This window comes from Schistocerca serialis, chromosome 4 (assembly GCF_023864345.2).
Source record: "Schistocerca serialis cubense isolate TAMUIC-IGC-003099 chromosome 4, iqSchSeri2.2, whole genome shotgun sequence".
Taxonomy (NCBI): domain Eukaryota; kingdom Metazoa; phylum Arthropoda; class Insecta; order Orthoptera; family Acrididae; genus Schistocerca; species Schistocerca serialis.
Genome location: NC_064641.1, coordinates 689193099 through 689214524, shown reverse-complemented (window position 1 = coordinate 689214524; position 21426 = coordinate 689193099). Strand labels below are relative to the sequence as shown.

At 44.8% G+C, this 21426-nt stretch overlaps 1 protein-coding gene and 1 pseudogene across 5 annotated transcripts in view; both read right to left on the bottom strand.

Annotated features, from left to right (window-relative positions):
* The window catches only part of LOC126473185 (rab11 family-interacting protein 4), a 939113-nt gene that overhangs the window by 138486 nt on the left and 779201 nt on the right, over positions 1 to 21426 (bottom strand). For all 5 annotated transcript variants that reach the window (XM_050100073.1, XM_050100074.1, XM_050100075.1 and 2 more), the window contains one exon: positions 14981 to 15098. In XM_050100073.1, coding sequence (XP_049956030.1) covers positions 14981 to 15098 — 118 coding nt within the window. The remainder of the gene's footprint in view (positions 1 to 14980; positions 15099 to 21426) is intronic.
* Positions 398 to 515, bottom strand: LOC126475961 (5S ribosomal RNA; annotated as a pseudogene).

Here is a 21426-nt window from a genome sequence, read left to right as displayed (position 1 = left end):
GGCAGCGGTGAAGCCCACACTGCCACACACCACGGCCGGATCTGCAGTGATCACCACTCGCAACGCACCGGTTTTGCTCTGTCCCACATGGAGACTTCTAGCATTCTATACAGGTCGAGGAGACAGGGACAAAACAGTTGACTGCTCCTCAACAGGGCCCAGTTATTAACTCTCTAAAACTAAAAAAAGTCCTCCCGAACAGGCCGTGAAGGCCCAACGGTACCGACCGGCCGCCGTGTCATCCTCAGACCATAGGCGCCACTGGATGCGGACATGGAGGGGAATGTGGTCAGCACACCGCTCTCCCGGCCGTATGTCAGTTTCCGAGACCGGAGCCGCAATTTCTCAATCTAGTAGACCCTCAGTTTCACCTCACAAGGGCTGAGTGCACCCCGCTTGCCAACAGTGCTTGGCAGACCGGATGGTCACCCATCCAAGTCCTATCCCAGCCCGACATCGCTTAACTACGGTGATCTGACGGGAACCGGTGTAACCACTGCGGCAAGGCCGTTGGCGTTATTAACTCTCATCGATAAAATAATTGTTGGAACGTTTAAAATTTGTATTTCCATCAGTTATGTCATTATTATTATTTGACAAATATTTCGACTGCTTTTAGACTTACTTTCTAACTTCTTAGCTCGCTCTCGTCAATTCGAAGAATGTTAAGAGTTTTTGTTCTGCCCATTCTGAGATGTGGATGCAAATATGTTTACCGGCGTTACTTTCGGTGATTAAATAGTTTATTATGAGTTTATTTCGATAGCTTGCATCTTCTGTAGATATACCTGCGTGTGTCATCTGTAGCTTTCGCTGTTGTTTCGTCCACATGCCGATGACGATTGTTTAATACGGAGCTTTTACAGAACCTTCCCCGTACCAAAGACAAAAAAAGTTTTTGTAAATGCAATTGGCAGAATGAGTTTTACTCCTAGTGAAATTCTATATCAGCCGTAGATCATCATCATCATCATCATCATCATCATCATCATCATCATCATCATCATCATCATCATAGTCGTCTCATCGGTTGGTGGCTGCGATCGATTCCAGAATCTTTAGACGAAGATGATACGAATTTACAACATTGTGGAACTTTAAAAAATTTAAGATCAATTCGAAAATGCTAGTTGCGTGTACAACCGAGCACCCAGTTCAGTACCTACATACTGCCAACACCAGATTTCTTGAACTGATACGAAATTCAATTTCGCCACTGATCTCTCTTGCTATACACAGAATGACCAAGCAACCCTACAGTTCTCTGTTACTTGCGGTGTAAGTTCACCATTGTCAATCTTTCTTGATACGTCTTTTTCCCATAATTCTTCCTTCAAATGGTTCAAATGGCTCTCAGCACTATGGGACTCAACATCTGAGGTAATCAGCCCCGTAGAACTTAGAACTACTTAAACCTAACTAACCCAAGGACATCACACACATCCATGCCCGAGGCAGGATTCGAACCTGCGACCGTAGCGGTCGCGCGGTTCCAGACTGAAGCGCCTAGAACCGCTCGGCATAACTCGTCCTAAATGAATAGGATATGGGTGCTTTACACATATGTGGCAACGTATCTCGAATGCGAATTTTGGAACAGCGAGATGTAGAAAAGTAATCAAGCTCTTTTGAAGTTACATTGCAGCAATTGATATCTGAACGCCCAGCTTGCGGGAATGAAAGCCGCAAAAGATCATCTCTAATGAAATACGTGCAACCTTTTAAAACAGCTCAGTTTCATTTGGAAACAAAAATAGTGCTACACAAAGAGAACTGCTTTAAACAAAATTTGTGAGCGTGACATTCAGACAAGACGGAGCGAAGTTTGCCTTGTAAATGAGGGATTGCACGTATTATCTCCGCCTGGGTATCTAACGTTCCGTGACGCCAAAATTCATTCGGACACGGACAGATCGGAGTGTGGCTCCCTTGCTTCTCCTGAGATTAAAATAGGAATCGTGGCTACCAGGTACTTCCAAGCCACTCTTAAAAGTGTACAGTGAGCTAATGCAAAGCCCTGTGCCAACGGGATGCGTCACGATACGAGAATTACAGGACTGCTAACTGTTCTCACCCAGACGTCGGCCTGCCTGTTGGAAGCAAGTATCTAGGTCCCACATATTATAATTATGTTATAAATATACAAGTTATAGTGATGAAAGGAACGATCCACGACCAGATGATATGGATGGCGGAAAGCCGGACGCTGTACAAGAGGAAACAAACTGGAAAACTACTGATATCACCGGAGACTCGAGTGAGATACTGAAAGGTCATATCTCCGTCGCTACACGACACTCGGTCCCTGTGTCGACTTTTTACAAAAACAAGGAGAAATTGTACAAAATGCAACATTTTCTCTGTCTGGATTGTCTGAAACACATCATACCCTAGATAGAGTACGCAAGAAAAATAATCTTGTTTGAGAATTCTGTGAAAATTGCGATGGCAAGTTATCGCTTTAGCAGTTACTCCATTAATTATGGTGCGTCTGACTTCTTGTAACAACGCATATCTTGTGACATTCATCATAGCTGAACAAGAAAGAGGTGAAGGAAGATGAGTCTTCACCGTACATCGTTCATTTTTAAGCGAATAATGACATGAAATGAAATTAAACTGACGTAAACTAAAAGCGGCGTGGAACTTTGCTTCTATAAGAATAGCGTGAAGTTTCTGGTATGTACGTACCTTCGACATGGGTAACATCGAATACCTGGAAGCCATTTTTCAGATCGGGACTTTGAATTCGTTTAACATTGGTTTGACTACATGAAATCCGCTCCTACTGTGGTAAGTTAGACGTAGTTTTCATTTAGTCTTCTCGCGTTCCCGTAAGTTAATTCTGCGCTGCTCCGTCATCCTCGCGACAAAATCAACACAGTGGCCTAGCGGTTCTAGGCGCTACAGTCTGGAGCCGCGCGACCGCTACGGTCGCAGGTTCGAATCCTGCCTCGGGCATGGATGTGTGTGCTGTCCTTAGGTTAGTTAGGTTTAAGTAGTTCTAAGCTCTAGGCGACTGATGACCTCAGAAGTTAAGTCCCATAGTGCTCAGAGCTATTTGAACCTAAATCAACACACAAGCAAGGCAACTCATAGATCACAGCTTTATGGGACTCGAAATTGTGTGCATTGTCCTAATATGTAGTTCTGGGATAGATACTCGACAACAGGTACATCTTTCATATTCTCAACAAGTAATAAAAGCCCATCAAGAGGGAAGGCTGTGAAGCCAGGTAACACAAGGTACGGAGAAGGAAGAATCAAATTTGTGGGAAGGGTTCTAGGGAAATGCAATGCATGTCTAAGGGAAATAATACACAACAAGCTAATACGACCATGTACAGAGTATTGTTGCTGTGTTTGGAGTCCTCATGCTACCACCACAGCGTATCTCGCTTAGGGATCATGAGAATAAGAGATTAGTGCACCTACTGTGGCGTATAGACATAGGCGATTGGAATATGACAAAATTCGATAGCATAGCTAAAATGTAACCTAGTACAGTCTATGTAGGTTTTACCAGAAATACACATGATTAGCGTTTTCCACTTTCTTCTTTAGTTCCGTACTGCCATTTAAACCGACGCTTACACTTTAGATCCACGTGAAGAAAGGCTGGTTTTTACATAGCATAGAGTACTGAGAAAACCATTTAAGTCAGTCAGATTGGGATGAGTCACCAACATGTTGGCTATTCTTGTACTGTCGACAACGAGAAGCAAGGTCAAATGCGACGGTACACTAGATTTTATGAGGAATGAAGGAAACAAGGTGTGGAGGAAGTTGTACCTTTGCCGAACTGTCTGTCGAGCCATACTGTTGACATGTTTTAGGGAAATCACGGAAAACTGACCGCTTCCGTGTTTTGGTTATTTTCACTGCTGGCTATTGATGCGGGGGTTCCTAGTTCGATTTCCACAAATCATCTTAGATTTTATATATTGAGGGGTGGAGGTCTAGCAGAGCTTCACTCGGTCGGGTGAAGTCCACTAGAAAGTGTTTCAGCAACACAAGCAGCAACAACGAAATGTAAAGCGTCGAAGTAGTGGCGATTCTAAATGTTTGTTACAGGCTGGGAGCATCGCTACTTTTTCGTTTTGTATAGAAAACTTTTAATTCAGAATCGGAAATTAAAGAAGACTGCCCCTCAAGTACGAGTCGTGTCTTCAGTTGCTACGCCACATAAAGCGGAATAAATCACACCTCTCCGCTAAGCTCACACTGAATACCAGAAGAGGGGAGGGGGGAGCTGCGAGAAAGGAGAAGGGGTGGGCGACGAAGATGTGAACGGAGATGGGAAAGGGGAGGGGAGGAGAGGAGAGAATGGAGATGCCTTGTAACAGAGACCAGATAGCAGTTGTTTACTTGAGGGAGCTCTCCCATTCTCAGGCAGATGGGTTCGGAACGTCCAATAGCTCACCCTAGAGACAGGGAGCATGCAGGTGAACACGGGAGCTAGGCCGCGACGCATGCTTATCGGCCGATCGACCAATTTGGTGGCAGCCTACACACGTCCCGACCGACTGCACTCAGCGATTACAGCGCCACCCTCCTCTTGTGAATTGTTCGTTCTAAGTTCATTGTTTATGTTCTAGGAGATACAGCTTGGTTTTACTCAGAAACAAAAAAGGAGGTTTGGGTTGCTTTGGCTGTTTCAAGAGGTAACGAAGTCAAGAAAAAGCTGAGAGAAAGCTGTGGGCAAAGAAATGGCAAATGCAAAGAAAGAAATTGACCAATGCTCTGTTACTTAAGCAGTTGCGTGCCGATGATTTTCGTTATTATCGAAGAATGGATGAAACATGCATTTCGGCGCTGCTGAACATCGGCAAGCCAATCTTAACATCTACATTTATACTCCGCAAGCCACCCAACGGTGTGTGGCGGCGGGCACTTTACGTGCCACTGTCATTACCTCCCTTTCCTGTTCCAGTCGCGTACGGTTCGCGGAAAGAACGACTGCCGGAAACCCTCCGTGCGCGCTCGAATCCCTCTAATTTTACATTCGTGATCTCTTCGGGAGGTATAAGTAGGGGGAAGCAATATATTCGATACCTCATCCAGAAACGCACCCTCTCGAAACGTGGCGAGCATGCTACACCGCGATGCAGAACGCCGCTCTTGCAGAGTCTGCCACTTGAGTTTGCGAAGCATCTGCGTAACGCTATCACGCTTACCAAATAACCCTGTGACGAAACGCGCCGCTCTTCTTTGGATCTTCTCTATCTCCTCTGTCAACCCGACCTGGTACGGATCCCACACTGATGAGCAATACTCAAGTATAGGTCGAACGAGTATTTTGTAAGCCACCTCCTTTGTTGATGGACTACATTTTCTAAGCACTCTCCCAATGAATCTCAAACTGGCAGCCGCCTTACCAACAATTAATTTTATATGATCATTCCACTTCAAATCGTTCCGTACGCATACTTCCAGATTTTTACAGAAGTAACTGCTACCAGTGTTTGTTCCGCTATCATATCATATAATCATACAATAAAGGATCCTTCTTTCTAAGTATTCGCAATATATTACATTTGTCTATGTTAAGGGTCACTTGCCACTCCCTGCACCAAGTGACTACAGTCACATAGGCTGCAAGGAAAGGCTGTTAGATACATTATGATTTCTAGTTTCTGGCAGAAGTTAAGAGGACCTCAAATTATCCACAGTTATCAACTATGATTCCTGAAACCTGCACCTTATAGTTGACTGACGAAATACATCGTGGTAAAGCAAAAAACAAAGATGTTCACGTAAAAGTTACTAATTTGTTTATATACGTAGGATAAAAGATGACCTGTAAGTTTAAGAAACTTATTTAAAATTCGAAGGATATAGAGTGCACATGGTGGTGACGCATAGCATCTAGTAAATATAACAGATACATAAGAAAGGAAGCATTTAACAACTGTTAGAATTGTAAAAAAAAAAAAAAATCTCACACTTGGTTCTTCATAGCCCAGACCTTGGATATGGACTGGACTCCTTTTCAAAGCTTATACCAATAAAAGACAAGTATTTACTGTACTGATGCCCGTTAAATGTATATATCTCGGATTTTACATTTCATTTTCGATAAGTATTGAAAATAAAGCCTGAAAACAGAAATATAGACGGTCGACGGACTTTTATTCTCCCCATATGCCCCACGAAACCGTTATGGATTCATTAAAAAATAAATAAAATGCTTCACTTCTTGCATCCACATTGCTATGCTCCTCGCAGGAAGGGTCTCACAAACATCTGCTATCTTTAAAGTTCTCCAAAAACTCTAGCTTTATAGTCTCGTCCGCCTCGCACCCAGTTACATACATTGGAACAACATTTGAACCCCGGCGCAGGGCCAAAAGACGAACTTTTGTCCAACGGTTGGTACGACAGCGCCACACACGGCACGATTTGTTGGGTAGAGTGGTGGGGCAGTCGGCTGGTCCTACCCGCCCGGAGCCGCGACAGGGAAAGCTGGTCGGTCGGTCGCTCGGTCGGTCGAAACCCCTACACAAGTCCAGTTTGTCGGCCGGTCGGTGCGTGTGTAGGGCCCTTCAAGCAGAGAAGCCGCGGAGCACAGAGGTCGCCGGCGCCGCCCACGTTACCTGTGAGGCGCGGCTCGGCTGGTCAGCTCGGCGCCGCCGTCACACTCGTCGCCCCGCCGCCGCAGCACTGGTGGGCCGAGCCGCGCCGCGCGCTGCCCACAGCGCGCCTGCCTGCTTGCCTGCCTTCACGTCGGCGGGCCGCGGGTCACGCGCCGGCCGGACCCCTTAAACTGCCGGCCACGACCTCTGCGGCCGCCTAATACGGACGTCCCGCGCTTCCTAGAATGGCCACCCGCGTCCCACTGCCTTCTCTTCGCACAGCTCTCCCACGAGTTTCAAATGGGAGGCGTTTCCTCGTGAATGTTTCGAACTGTGATAAAGGCCATCCAGGAGGCTGAACACGAATCAAGAATTTTACTTAAGTGTTGATTTGAGTTAATTTGCTCTGTATCAGCTGTTTTAAGATGTCAATAATCCTTGTGAATATCAGATGTTGAAGAAATTTAGTGGATGAGATTCTGAAAAACCTAGTGAATACCCATTGTTACCTGCACAATAAATTATGTAACTGATGTGTTCTTCATTAGCCGGTCTAAAGGATGGTTAGATAATAATATCCCGCAATGCACTCTATGATTTACCTGTTCTATGCCTTACAAAACAAAGCCACCTCCATAACAGACAACTCAGCTCCCACAAGAAAAGGCAGCCCACTCCTCCCCCCCCCCGGACAACGGATGGGCAGCCAGCCGCTCCTCCACCCGAACTACGGGCAGCCCCCTCCCCCACCCCGAAACAACAGGCAGCCCTGGCCCCCCGAAACAACGGGCAGTCCCAGCCCCCCCCCCCTCCGAACAACAGGCAGCCTTACCCCCGGAACAACAGGCAGCCTTACCCCCGGAACAACAGGCAGCCTTACCCCCGGAACAACAGGCAGCCTTACCCCCGGAACAACAGGCAGCCTTACCCCCGGAACAACAGGCAGCCTCACCCCTGGAACAACAGGCAGCCTCACCCCTGGAACAACAGGCAGCCTTACCCCCGGAACAACAGGCAGCCTTACCCCCGGAACAACAGGCAGCCTTACCCCCGGAACAACAGGCAGCCTTACCCCCGGAACAACAGGCAGCTTACTGATTCCCCTCTCCACAACAGCACGGAACAGCAAGTTGCGCCCACAACTTTTCATGCAACTTTTGTACCGTGAAAACCGCTTATTTCTCCGTGTGAAAGGCAATCTAAATATTCCGAGCACTATATTTCATATTTTAATTTTGTCTGCTACTGGAATTACTCTCCTGGACATTCCTTCACTTACAACAAGAACATAAAAGTGCTTGAAGTGGTATATTTGGGCAATGACGGCACTGAAACATCATCAAACCTGGCTCCATATATCTACAGTGTAAGGCTGAAGTAGTTTCGTAGATGCTTTGTCAAATTAAAATGGAATATGTTACATAATCTACGGCCTGCAAGATCTCGATTAACATTAAAACAATAATTATTTCTTTTGATTTTCAATTACAAACTAACTGTTCATGCAGAAAAATGGAGGATTTACAAAATAATTTCCAAAAAAATGGTTCAAATGGCTCTGAGCACTATGGGACTTAACTGCTAAGGTCATCAGTCCCCTAGAACTGAGAACTACTTAAACCTAACTAACCTAAGGACATCACACACATCCATGCCCGAGGCAGGATTCGAATCTGCTACCGTAGCGCTCGAGCGGTTCCAGACTGTAGCGCCTAGAACTGCTCGGCCACCCCGGCCGGCCAATAATTTCCAAATTAATGTTTTACTCAAACAATTACACGAGCTATGTAGATGATAAAAGTACCATTAATGTATGGCTCTCAAAAAGGAGACATCAACAGGGAACATGCTACAGAGGATTCGATTGAACGATCTCTTGACTAGTTGGTTGGTTGGTTGGTTTTGGGGAAGGAGACCAGACAGCGTGGTCATCGGTCTCATCGGATTAGGGAAGGATGGGGAAGGAAGTCGGCCGTGCCCTTTCAGAGGAACCATCCCGGCATTTGCCTGGAGTGATTTAGGGAAATCACGGAAAACCTAAATCAGGATGGCCGGACGCGGGATTGAACCGTCGTCCTCCCGAATGCGAGTCCAGTGTCTCTTGACTAGTTGTTTCCTTTTTAAATAAACTGCTATAACTTTCAATTCAACATACGCTTTAACAAGTTTTTTTTAGTTAATATGATATGAATGAGATTACGTAGTCAAATTACTGAAAAAAATATTTTCCTATTAATCCTGATTCATTATTTACAGACACTTCAATTTGTAATATTCTTAGTCCGACTGCAGACGCCCTAACAAGCTACGATTATTATGTTCTCAGTTTCGAAATTGTGTCCACAATTAAGTCGTGATAAAAGCTGACAGCCGGTAAGGGCGTTGTCAATAACTGGCTTTAGATTACGAAAGTGATAAGTTGCAAGTGGAATGGTGAGCGTCATTCAGATAGCTAAGCGTAGCGGTGGAAGAGGATAGAAATGAAACGATCCGGTATTCTTAACAGAAGTTTCACTTTGCTAGCGAAGTAGTCGGCTCTCATGTTCCAGGTACACACAAAATACTTATGTGACCTACCGTGCAGAACTAGGTCGGTGATTCGTGTCCTTGCCAAACTGTATCACTTATGTATGTTTAACAACTACAAACAGGAGGGGCAGAATTAGTTACACAGTAGAAAACCATAGTTCTGTCGTTCAAGTCCACCAAGTGATTTCCAAACAGAAATATTGAAAAAATTACGCTCTCTGAAGCAGCTTCACAAAAGTTTGCTATCTGTTGTTCCGTAATAAAAACAAAGTATCTGTATGCAGTAGTGGTGTTTCGGAACGACTTACAGGTAAGCAAAGAAGAGAGGACGGTAGTTAAGTAAACTCAGGATGGATACAGGGTGAATCAGGAGGAAAGGCATACGCTTCAACGAATGATTCTGAACGAAAAACTTCATGTTGACATAGGCGTATTCCGAATGGTTTCCGTGGTGGATAACGTTTAATATCACTTTTGTACCTTTTTCTTGAGTAACTCTGAAACCTCACCCTCCAGAGAAAACATCTCTCAGTACAAAATTAAACTACATTAAACTTAATGCAAAAAAGGTCCTAGCCATTTTTTCTGTAGGACTAATAGTTTGTGCGACGAGAGCGCGCGAATATGGAAAACTTCTAGCGATGAGCATGTGTTGTAGCTTAGACAATGTTTGTAGGCGAGTTTGTGGTAGTTTCCCGACTTGATAGACCACAAGTGCCTTCTATCAAACTGTTCGTCTCAGCTTTCCCTACACTACTTTCGTACGCTATAAAAAATGACAATGTGTGAATAACACGAAAAATAACATGTATTCTATCTCGGAAACCATTCGGAATTGGGCATATGTCCATTGGAAGTTTTTGTTCATAATCACTAATAATACACCCCTCAAAGCATGTACCTTAACTGTAACTGGGCCACCAGGCTGTCACTTCACTGGGCTTGTGGCGAGTTTTTTTTTTGCGGAGGGCAGTGGTTTTATTTCACGACTTGAATCAATCAGTAATAGTGATATTACTATTTTGTCATAAATGTAAGGGCTAAATTCGAAATTTACGATTGAAGCATCTACAGTTTTTATGTCAATGATATACAGTGTCATATACAGAGGAGACTTGCAAGTAGCTTTCCACTGCCCTGTTTACGACCACACACTGCAAAGACAGGAGCAGAAGGGGACCAGCGGGGAACGAGAGACTCACCTCGTGGGCGGCAATGACGGCGACGGCAGCGAAACCCGAAGCGCGAACTGTGCAGAGGCACGCCGGCAACTCGTATCTGAGCAGGCATGGGACGCTTCCGCCAGATAGCGCCCGGCGTTCCACAGATAGCGAGCGACGCAGCTACGAGCCACTGCCGGCCCACGCGAGCCAGACGTCGCCCGGCAGCAGTCGTCTTCCCAGGAAACGTTCCAGTACCAAGAGCTCGGTTGTATTTAACGAGCGTTATGAACATCTTTTTCTTGCCTCTGTAGACCAGTTCGCTGAAGTAACCAACCATTCCGGGTCCGGGCAGTGAAAAAATTTTTGAAATATTTATCCCCACCGATACCATAAGAATGCTTTTGTCCATGATGTTATCAAGATCGCGGAGTAAGTTACTCATCAAAATTCAGTAAGCATAAAACACATGCCGTTACAAGATTTACATTCGCTTGAGTTAACTCTCGCTGGCTTCGCCGACTCCCAACCGAACTGCCACCTTTCAACCTCACCTAGACTTCGGTCAGCCTAATATGACTGGTATGCGAGATGTGCGAGAAAAGCAATTAGACTGACAAAGCTGCGAGCTATCTGGAAAGCCTGTATTGTCCACCGGCTTGTTGATCCCTATTCACAATCAGTCCCAGGTGCAGCTACGATTTTTGAGAGCGCCGTCAGTGAAGTTGCGTTTTTGTTGTGTGTTACGGATGTGGAACAGCGGAATTTAATGTTATGCCGACAAGTTTTATTTTAAACTTAGAGAGCGCTGGAAGAGAGCACTCGAAGAGCCGACACTTGTGATTCATATCCATTACTTGATAGTTAAAGACAATTATTTGGATGTCGCCAATTGCCTGCGACACGACATTGTAAATCAAAGTTAGGTATTGTCAGTTCAATTACTGTAATAAAAACCATTAATGCGATTTGCTTTTGTGTTGTCTAGATATCCGAGAAAACAGCTTCCTAGGCACCCTATAAGAGACGAATGGGCAGTACACCACAGGAAATCCGGGTTCGAGTCTCGCTCTGGCACAAATTTTCATCCTCGTCATTCCACTCTACAACTGATGGTAGTACCCATTCGCAATTGCGAATTTGTTTGATGTGTTTCTTAACGGCTGTGGTCACCGCAGTGCGTGTTCCTTTGCATATGTATGCACTTTGCATCGTAATCACAACACAGGCAGTGCAATATAGTAGTATAAAAGGAGGCGAAGATCTTTGTGTTGTCAGTCAGGCAATAACAGCAGAACAGATAGGTCAGAAGAGCTCAGTCCCTCCAAAGTGGACTACAAATTTGATGTCACCCGAGAAACTAGTCCATCAGATATTTCAAACTTTCTAAAGCTACCCGGGTAGACTGCTGGTGATGCGATTGTGAAGTGGAAACGCGGAGGAAGATTCACAGTTAAATCAAGACCTGGCAAACTTCTTGCACTGACGGTCGGTCGCTGTCGAGTATTCGCTATGGTGGTTGTAAAAATTCACATGAATTCAACGGAAGGAATCGATCGTCGAGTTTCTGAGGGCTAGCAGTAGTCCAGCTAACACCATGACTGGGTGCAGGTAGTTAAAAAGGAAGGGCTACAATGATCGAGCAGCCACATATTTCTCTAGTCAATCCTAAGCGACACTTGAGGTTGTTCTTACTGGACAGTGAGTAACTGAACTGGAAACAAGTGATCTGCGGTCATAAATCACGCTGTACCCTTTGGCAATCCGATGGAAGGGTATGGTTTTGGTGACTGGCTGGGTAACGTTACCTGCCATCGTGTAATGTTACTAGCATAGTGCGCAAGAGGTGCTGCTACGGTATTGTGATACTTGCCATGGTTATGGTGTGGTCCCCTTATTGAGAACAAGAAACCACTAAATGAGGAAAGATATGAACAGATTTTACAGCAATGTGTGCTGCTTTCATTAGGGGAACAGTTCCGAGGAGATGATAGCTCGTCTCAGCATGACAATACACCCTGTCATAAAGCAGCATTTATGAGGCAGTGGTTTGTGGAAAATGACATTCTTGTAGTGACTGGCCTGCCCAGACCTCCGGCCTGAACAGTGAAACACCTTTTGGCTCAGAATGTCGACTTCGCTCTAGACCCCAGTGTGTCTGATTTCAGTTCTTGAGGAAAAATGAGCTGCCCTTCCTCCCCAGTAGAGTTCAAGCCATCATAATTAATGTCCACTAATATGATGTCCGGAATTTCTGATCAAATACTGTATATCAGTGCCTTGTTAACTGCCATAAATCCACCAGATTATGGAGGTTTAACCTTCCGAAACCAAAACTAAACTCCACCCGAACAGGCCATGAAGGCCCAACGGTACCGACCGGCCGCCGTGTCATCCTCAGCCCACGGGCGTCACTGGATGTCGATATGGAGGGGCATGCGGTCAGCACACCGCTTTCCCCGTCGTATGTCAGTTTCCGAGAGCGGAGCCAGTACTTCCCCAATCAAGTAGCTCCTCAATTTCCCTCACAAGGGCTGAGTGCGCCCCGCTTGCCAACAGCGCTCGGCAGACCGGATGCTCATCCATCCTAGTGCTACCCAACCCCAACAGCGCTTAACTTCGGTGATCTGACGGGAACCGCTATTACTACTGCGGCAAGGCCGTTGGCAACCTTCCGAAACGTGTAGCGGAAATAAAATGAATTGTGACTGGTTAAGTAATTTCTACTATCAATTGCCAGATTTGGTATACCACCACAACGAAGGGTTGCACACAGATGGTTTTATGAAATGCAGTAGGAAGCAATCAGATATTCGTGTTGACTGAAATAGATCTGATGATGAGTTTGTCCCGAAACGCATCATGATATAATAATTAGAACGTTGGCAATCATGGGAAGTGCCACAATGAAATTTTCACTCAGCAGCGGAGTGTCCACTGATATGAAACTTCATGGCAGGAATGTAGGAGACGAGGTACTGGCGGCTATAAATCGTGAGGACGGGCTATTAGTCGCGCTTGGGTGGTTCAGTTCCCGCGAAAGTCTTGGTCTCGCACATAGTTTTAATCTGCCAGAAAGTGTCATCAAGACAACTGTTTTACCATTTAGTGCCAATATGGCCGCAGATCATCTTAGAAGCTTTTCGTCTATGGTATAAGATTTCATACCCCTAACAATATTAGTTAACTGCAATCCAACTGCTGCCGTACAAAATAAGCTAGACTGGGCAACGCAACAGATGTCAGTAACTACACCCCATAAGACAACATTAGCAACAAAAAGAGACACCGCCTGAACAAGCCTTGAAAGCCTAACGGTACCGCCGTGTCATCCTCACCCCTTAGGTGTCACCAAATGCAAATACGGAGGGGCACGTGGTCACCATACCGCTCTCCCGGCCGTTGTCAGTTTTCGTGAGCGGAGCCGCTACTTCTCAATCAAGTAGCTCCTCAGTTTGCCTCACAAGAGCTGACTGTAACCCGCTTGCCAACAGCGCTCGGGCGACCGGACGGTCACCCACCCAAGTGCTAGCCAAGCCCGAAAAACACAATACAAAACCAAAATTAATACCGGCAATGTCTTGTCGAGTCTGCGGGCGCGTACAACTTTAAATGCTGCGTCGTTAACATGCACGGCAAAACACACGTGCGGTACCGGTAGGTTCAACCCGTTGAGAAATTTTCATCATCCACATTAGTCAAAGTAGGCAGGTTGGGGTTTGGCGTGTTTGCTATGACCGTTTCAAAGGAACCATCAACCATCGCAACATTTGCCTCAAGCGATTTGGTGAAGGGGGGGGGGGGGGGGGAGCAGGAAAGCTAAATACGGAGGCCGAACGGGTATTTTAACCCCGTGCTTTACGAAGACAAGTTCATCAAATAGAGTTACATATAATGGCTTATAGATCAGCATGAATATCATGGGAGGTGTCTATGGGGCAAATGGAGACATGCGCTGCTGGTACCTTAACAAGTCAGAGTAGTCCATGCTAACGGAGATTCTCTGGGATGAAATCTCCACATGATGAGCGACGTCGTTTGTCTTGAAATGCTGTTGGGTAAATTTAGAGAACCGACATTCGAAGATGAGCGTGTGACAGTTTTGCTTATACCATCGTGTACCTCGCCTAGGGACCGTGGTGAGATTAGGGAGCATATCTGGCATACCGACACTCATTTTCCCCTCAGTCAATACGCGAATGGTTTAAAACAACTGATTATTGGTCCAATTGCCCTTCGCCAAGCCCCGTACAGTGACTTGGGAAGTGTCTATGTAGAAGAGAAGCGTAGAATTCATGCAAGTCTCTCGCGCAACAGCGGCACTTGACGTGGTGATCCATCCGTCGGATAGCCACAATGAGCAGACCAGTCTCCTTGTTTCTGTTTGTTAAGATTAATAACTGAATCCGTCTTCGTTCTCACTTTCATGATGCCTCCTAACTTTACACTGAGCCACCACAAAAGGTCTCTTAAATCATTCTCGCGATACGTGCATTGGCTCACTGCACAAGGCAAGGAGAGGGAGCCAAAGATTTGACTATGTTCTGTGATCTGCTTGGGTTGTATAACTGGGTTGACAATGAACATTCGCAGAAAATTTGAAATAATACAACACGGTGTCCTTTGCAGCTTCGAGGGGCTGCACCGAATGCGCAGCCGTATTCCTTGCAGATACACATGCAGCTGCAGCGGATGAGGCAGGGTGGATGTACGTACCTTGTGGTTGAGGTCTATCACGTCCTCTTCTAGCGAGACGTCCGAGTACATGTCGTCGCCCGTGTCGCAGGTCGAACTGCGCCCCGACGAGTTGAAACTCGAGCTGCGGTACAGCTGGCTGCAACCACAAACAACACATCCCACGTCATCTACAACTGGAAAAACACCACACACACACACACACACACACACACACACACACACACACACACACACAACTGATTCCAATAACAATACGCTGTTCGAAACAATTAGGGGAACACATGTATCAATGTCCTGCATGGAAAATCTGTTTTTATATCTACATATATACTCCGCTAGCCACCAAGCGATGTGTGGCGGAGGGCACAATTCGCGCCAAAGTAATTTTTCCCTCGCTCTCTTCCACTCGCGGGTCGCGCGAGGAAAAAACGACTGTCTGAACGCCTCAGTACGAGCTCTAATTTCCCTTATCTTTGAATGGTGATCATTGCGCGATTTGAAAGTTCGTGATAATAATATATGCTCTACATCCTCTGTGAAGATCGGATTTCGGAATTTAGTGAGCAGCCCCTTCCGTTTAGTGCGCCGTCTATCTGCAAGTGTGTCCCACTTCAACTTTTCTATGAGATTTGTAACGCTCTCGCGATGGCTAAATGTACCAGTATCTTGCCGCTCTTCTTTGGACCTTCTGTGTCTTGAATCAGACCCAACTGGTAAGGGTCCCATACAGACGAACAATACTCTGAGACTGGACGAACTAACGTATTGTAAGCAATTTCCTTTGTTGAAGGACTGCATCGCTTCAAGATTCTTCCAATAAACCGCAATCTAGAGTTCGCCTTACCCGTTACTTTTGTAATCTGATCATTCCATTTGATATTTCGAATAGTCACACCCAGATACTTGAGGGATGTTACCGCTTACAGAGACGGGTCATTTAGTTTGTACTCGTACATTAATGGGGATTTTAGCCTTGTCATACGCAGTAGGTTACACTTAGTGATATTGAAAGATAACTGCCAGTCATTACACCATGCATTTATTTTTTGCATATCCTCATTGATTTGTCCACAACTTTCGTGTGATTCTACTTTCCTGTAGACTACAGCATCATCGGCCAACAGTCTAATGCCGCTGTCAATACCATCAACCAGATCGTTTTATGTAAATCGTAAAAAGCAGAGGACCAATTACGCTGCACTGGGGCACACCTGAAGTTACCCCGTTCAGGACGACATACTGCTCCCTCTCTGTTAGAAAACTATCTATACAACCGCATATATCATCGGATAGATCGTAAGCGGGCACTTTTTTGGAGCAAGCGACAGTGCGGAACTGAGCCGAACGTCTTTCGAAAGTCGAGAAATATGGCATCAACCTGGGAGCCGGTATGTAGAGCCTGTTGCATATCATGCACAAAGAGGGCCCGCTGTGTCTCGCATGACTGCTGTTTCCTAAAACCTTGCTGGTTTCTGCAGATGAGCTTCTCAGAGTCTAGGAAGGTCATTGTGTCTGAATACAAAATATGTTCCATGAAAAAATGGTTCAAATGGTTCTGAGCACTATGGGACTTAACTTCTGATGTCATCAGTCCCCTAGAACTTAGAACTACTTAAACCTAACTAACCTAAGGACGTCATACACATCCATGCCCGAGGCATGATTCGAACCTGCGACCGTAGCAGCAGCGCGGTTCCCGACTGAAGCGCCTAGAACCGCTCGGCCATAGCGGCCGGCCCTAATTCCGTATATTACGTGCAAAGAAAAGAAGTCACTTAACGGAAGCAGAACTCCATTTCTGCCGCTTAGGGATGCCAGAGGCGGCCAAGTGCAACATTTATATACAAGGTGCATCGGTTAGTAGCGAAAACTCACACGAGTGAATGGACATGATGGCAAAGACATTCCATAATGTTTTACGTTTCCAAATATATATACTACGAAACTGTTTGATACTGGAGTCAGCAGCAATTCATTTGCTGACATGTTTCTGCATCTACATCGTTATTCACTGTAGCGCCTAGAACCGCTCGGCCACCCCGGCCGGCTATGTTCCATGATTCTACAATAAATCTATGTCAGTGAAATTGGCCGGTAATTATGTGCATCCAATTTTCTATCCTTTTTATAGATTGCTATGAGCTGAGCCTTCTTCCAGTCCCGTGGAACTTTCCACCTTTCCAATGATCTCTGATAGATGATGGGTAACAATGATGCTATATTTGTAGCATAGGCTACAGAATCTTACGGGGATACCATCTGGGCCAGATGCCTTCCTGACGTCAAAGGATTTTAACTGTTTTACAACCCCAGATACGCTGAACACTATGTCAGCCATCGTTGCGTTTGTTCGATAATTGAAAGGGGGAATGGTGCTGCAGTCCTCTACCGTAAACGAGTTTTTGAAAACAAGGTTTACAATTTCGGCCTTTTGTTTATCATCATCGTTATCTTCGCCTTCAATGTACGCATCAGTTAAAATCATATGCCGTCTACTGGATGTGCTATGCATTACAGTGTCAGGTTTGTCCTTAGGAGGAAGTGAGTACCGGTGTCCCAGTATTTTCTAGTGAGGTATACACGTGTCATTTGTCATTTGTGGACGTTATATCCAACCAAGCATATACAGTGCAACATTTTAATGCAGTGCAAACTGGAAGGGTGCTCTGATCCAAAAAGGGTGGACTTTCGCTCAATTTGCTGCAAATGCTAATCCCTCTCCATGTATCGTCCACAGATTGTAGACACGCTACAAGCAGACGGGTCAGTAGACAAGGTGAGTTGGACAAGGTCGCAGGCGCTTTACAGACGCACATGGAGGCCGATATCTGCCCATCTCTGCTTTGTGGCGTTGTAAGGACTCCGCTAGAGCACTGCAAGACGATCTCAGAATCGCCACTGGAGCCGCTCTGTCTGATCAGACCGTAACAAACAGGTTACGATCAAGAGGTGGAGGTTATTAGAGACGGAACGGAAGCACGGATTGGGGAAGGAAATCGGGAGTGCCCTTTCAAAGGAAACATCCCGGCATTTGCCTGAAGCGATTTATGGAAATCACGGAAAACCTAAACCTGAATGGCTGGACGCGGATTTAAACCGTCGTCCTCCGGTATGCGAGTTACGTTTTTGGCCTCAGAACAATTGAAAACCGATTTTTCCCGTCTGATGCGATACGGCCTTGCCGTGGTGGGTGGGCTTACGTACCTAACAGTATCACGCCTGTACACCCATGCTCACTGAGTAGAACAGTTTGTTTAACGTCAAACGTACACCTCAGGCATTGTTGTATAATTCATTTGTCATTTGTAGTCGACCACTATTAAATTATGATGTTTACAGCGTCATCTATCGCTACATTTTGTAAATATTTATTTTTCTCCTGCCATACCTTTTCCCCCTTCTCCGACAATATTCCGTTGCAATTTGACGTTATTCTGAGCAGCGGTTTGAAAGTTTAACTTCAATTATAATCACCCTGTACTTACAAAATTTTCGTTTTTTGTTCAGCGACGTTCCCCCTGCGTCAACAATGTGCTATTGTAATTGGACGTCATTCTGAACAGTGGTTCTTTTTCTACAACGTTTTGAAACAAACTTTAATTGTGGACACCCTGTATTTACTACCCGAATATGCCTTACAAGCAATATTCTTCAGACTTAGTGTAACAGTACAATCTCAACTACGTATTGTATATTCTGTGATATACAACTTCGGGAAGGATTTTCATGAGGGTTCCGTGATCACAGAGTCGCAGTGGAAGTCACAGGCTTGTTTAGTCAGCTAGAGTGTCCCAGAAATGTTGAACGAACTGCAAGGAGATACGCTACAAGAAATATTTTATGCCGGCCGGGGTGGCCGAGCGGTTCTAGGCGCTACAGTCTTGAACCGCGCGACCACTACGGTCGCAGGTTCGAATCCTGCCTCGGGCATGGGTGTGTGTGATAGGCTAGTTAGGTTTAAGTAGTTCTAAGTTCTAGGGGACTGATGACCTCAGGAGTTAAGTCCCATAGTGCTCAGAGCCATTTGAACCAAATACTTTATGCGTCGCGGGTATGCTTCACTTACAAAGCCCAAAGAACTCACGTTCCGAAACGAGTCATACACAGTGTTTCGGCCTACATGTATCTTATGTAATAACCACGATGCTAAAATGAAAGAATTTTTGATCTCATACGGAGACGCATTGTCAACGCTGGGGACGTGGCGGTGTATGGCAGGGTAAGAATGACGCTATGTACCCTTCACCACATACCATATCCGCATCTAGTCTACCCCCAGAAACATTGTAGGTTGGCACAAGCGTACTGTAATAAACTCCAAATTGTGGGGTCGATGAAAATAATTTCTTGAGCGCCCATTCGATACAGCATGGCGAATTCCTAACTATGGGTTTCATCAACGTAATATGATGAATTTGATATAAGCAGTCAATTTCATGTCTCTAATCCCGAAGCTCACTTGCTCTGTCAAGATTTTGTAACTTTGAAAAATGTAATTACTGATAAACTATGTCTTCGTATCTCAGCATTCATTTTGTAAACAATTCACGGAAGTCGTCAATGATTGATGTCGGACATGTACATACACTGCTGCCAACCTGCATTTTGTTCGAATTCACAGAAATTAAACTTATTGCGTGCCTACGTGACCTACCACATCAGCACTCAATCAAGTGAAGCTTGGCGTCTATCCTAAAGGTGTTTAAAAGCAGTTTCAGGGGTGTAATATCACAACACGATGTACAAAATTATATTTAACAGCACAATTAAGCTACGTGAAGGCTCTCTCTATATTCATTTGTATTAGTACTAACTTAAAAGTTTTACAATTGCATATTAAATTTGTCCTAACTTCTCTGTTATGTCTATCTTTATACAGGTGGTTGCGGAAGCTCGGCTCTTCGGTGAAGTATGTCAAATCGAAACACATTTCAGCCGTCTAAATTTCCATTTTTTGTTTGTTTGAGCAACCAGTTTTGGCGATATATTACGTCATCTTCACGTCCCTTGACCGACATGTAGAAGATCCGTTCCTCTGTCCAGTCAAAATAGGGGCCGGCATTCAATGACTGGATCCATTGATTTGTTTTCAGACAGCGGTCACTTCAATCATCATCTACCGACCAGGTGGTGATTGAAGTGATCGCTGTCTCAAAAAAATCTACGGACACCAGTCATTGATTGCTGGCCCGTATTTTGACTGGACCAGAGGTAGGAATCTTCCTACACGTTGGTTACGGAGCGTGCAGATGGCGTAATATATCGCCGAAACTGGTCGCTCAATAAAATAATTTGAAAATTTAGAAGGCTGAAAGGTGTTTTGATTTGATATTCTGTATGTTAATGTTGCGGCAATCATGCTTGAGTCCAGTATTGTATCTTCAAAACTTTATGCCATCTTGACAAAGTGAAAATTTTACGAAAATTAAAAGTAATCAGAATTGATGTGTGAAGTGTCCCTCTCATCTTAAAAGCTTTTCTTGTGCTGATCCCAAAACTGCTCTTAGATTTTGTACGTCTGTAATTTTCCCGATGTTACGGGTGATTTAATATTCTGAATTTTAAATAATATTTTCGGTTTCTGTCAATCTGCCTCCGCCAGGCAGATTTTCCATCAGATAGCAACTTTCATTTCTCTTCGTAGCTTCCTCAATCTAGCACCCATCCTCTTTTGCACATGTCCACAACACTCCAGTTTTGTTTCCGACGTATCACCATAAACATTGAACTAATTCATTTTATTGAAAGCTTTACAGTCCCCATCGCCTAGGTACTTCGTATATCTAACGTTATAAACGGGTACCGACCTCAGAAATATTTTTAGAGCTCCTTCACACTCCATAGCTCCACTGTAACCATCATAATTCTTAGAACACTGATGTTCAATATGTCCTTCAGTGTTACCATGGCAGGTGTGGCAGTACTTAGATAAGCATTCAACATCAACTTTTCCATTCTCCAGAGAAGTAGCACTCACAACACCATTCAACGAACGATGTCCTCGACGTTGCGATGTCCCATCAAATGCTACAGCAATGTCCTTCGTTCCACTAATATTTACAGTTTCTTCTACTGCACATTTCTTTGCATAGATGCTTTAGACAACCGTCAAGGCACCTGAAAGTATTATGTACTTGTTGAACCTACTGGGAGGAGAAGGAAGGTCCATCAAACCACAAAACGTTTGACCAGCCTTTTTTTCTTTTTCCTGTTGCACGCATTGCATAGACTAACTTCAAATTCACATCATATGAATTATGCACAATGTTCGAACTCATTTTCGAGGTAGATTTATTGCACGATCTACACAGAACAACTAATTTTGACGATAAACCCTTCTTGCTACTTTGTTGTTCAGTTATTTCCAGACAGCCTACACCATCATATTATTTACATTTCGCTACTTCCTTTATCAAAAAAGACAAGACGCCCACATCATCAACAACAACAAATCTACTACAAAC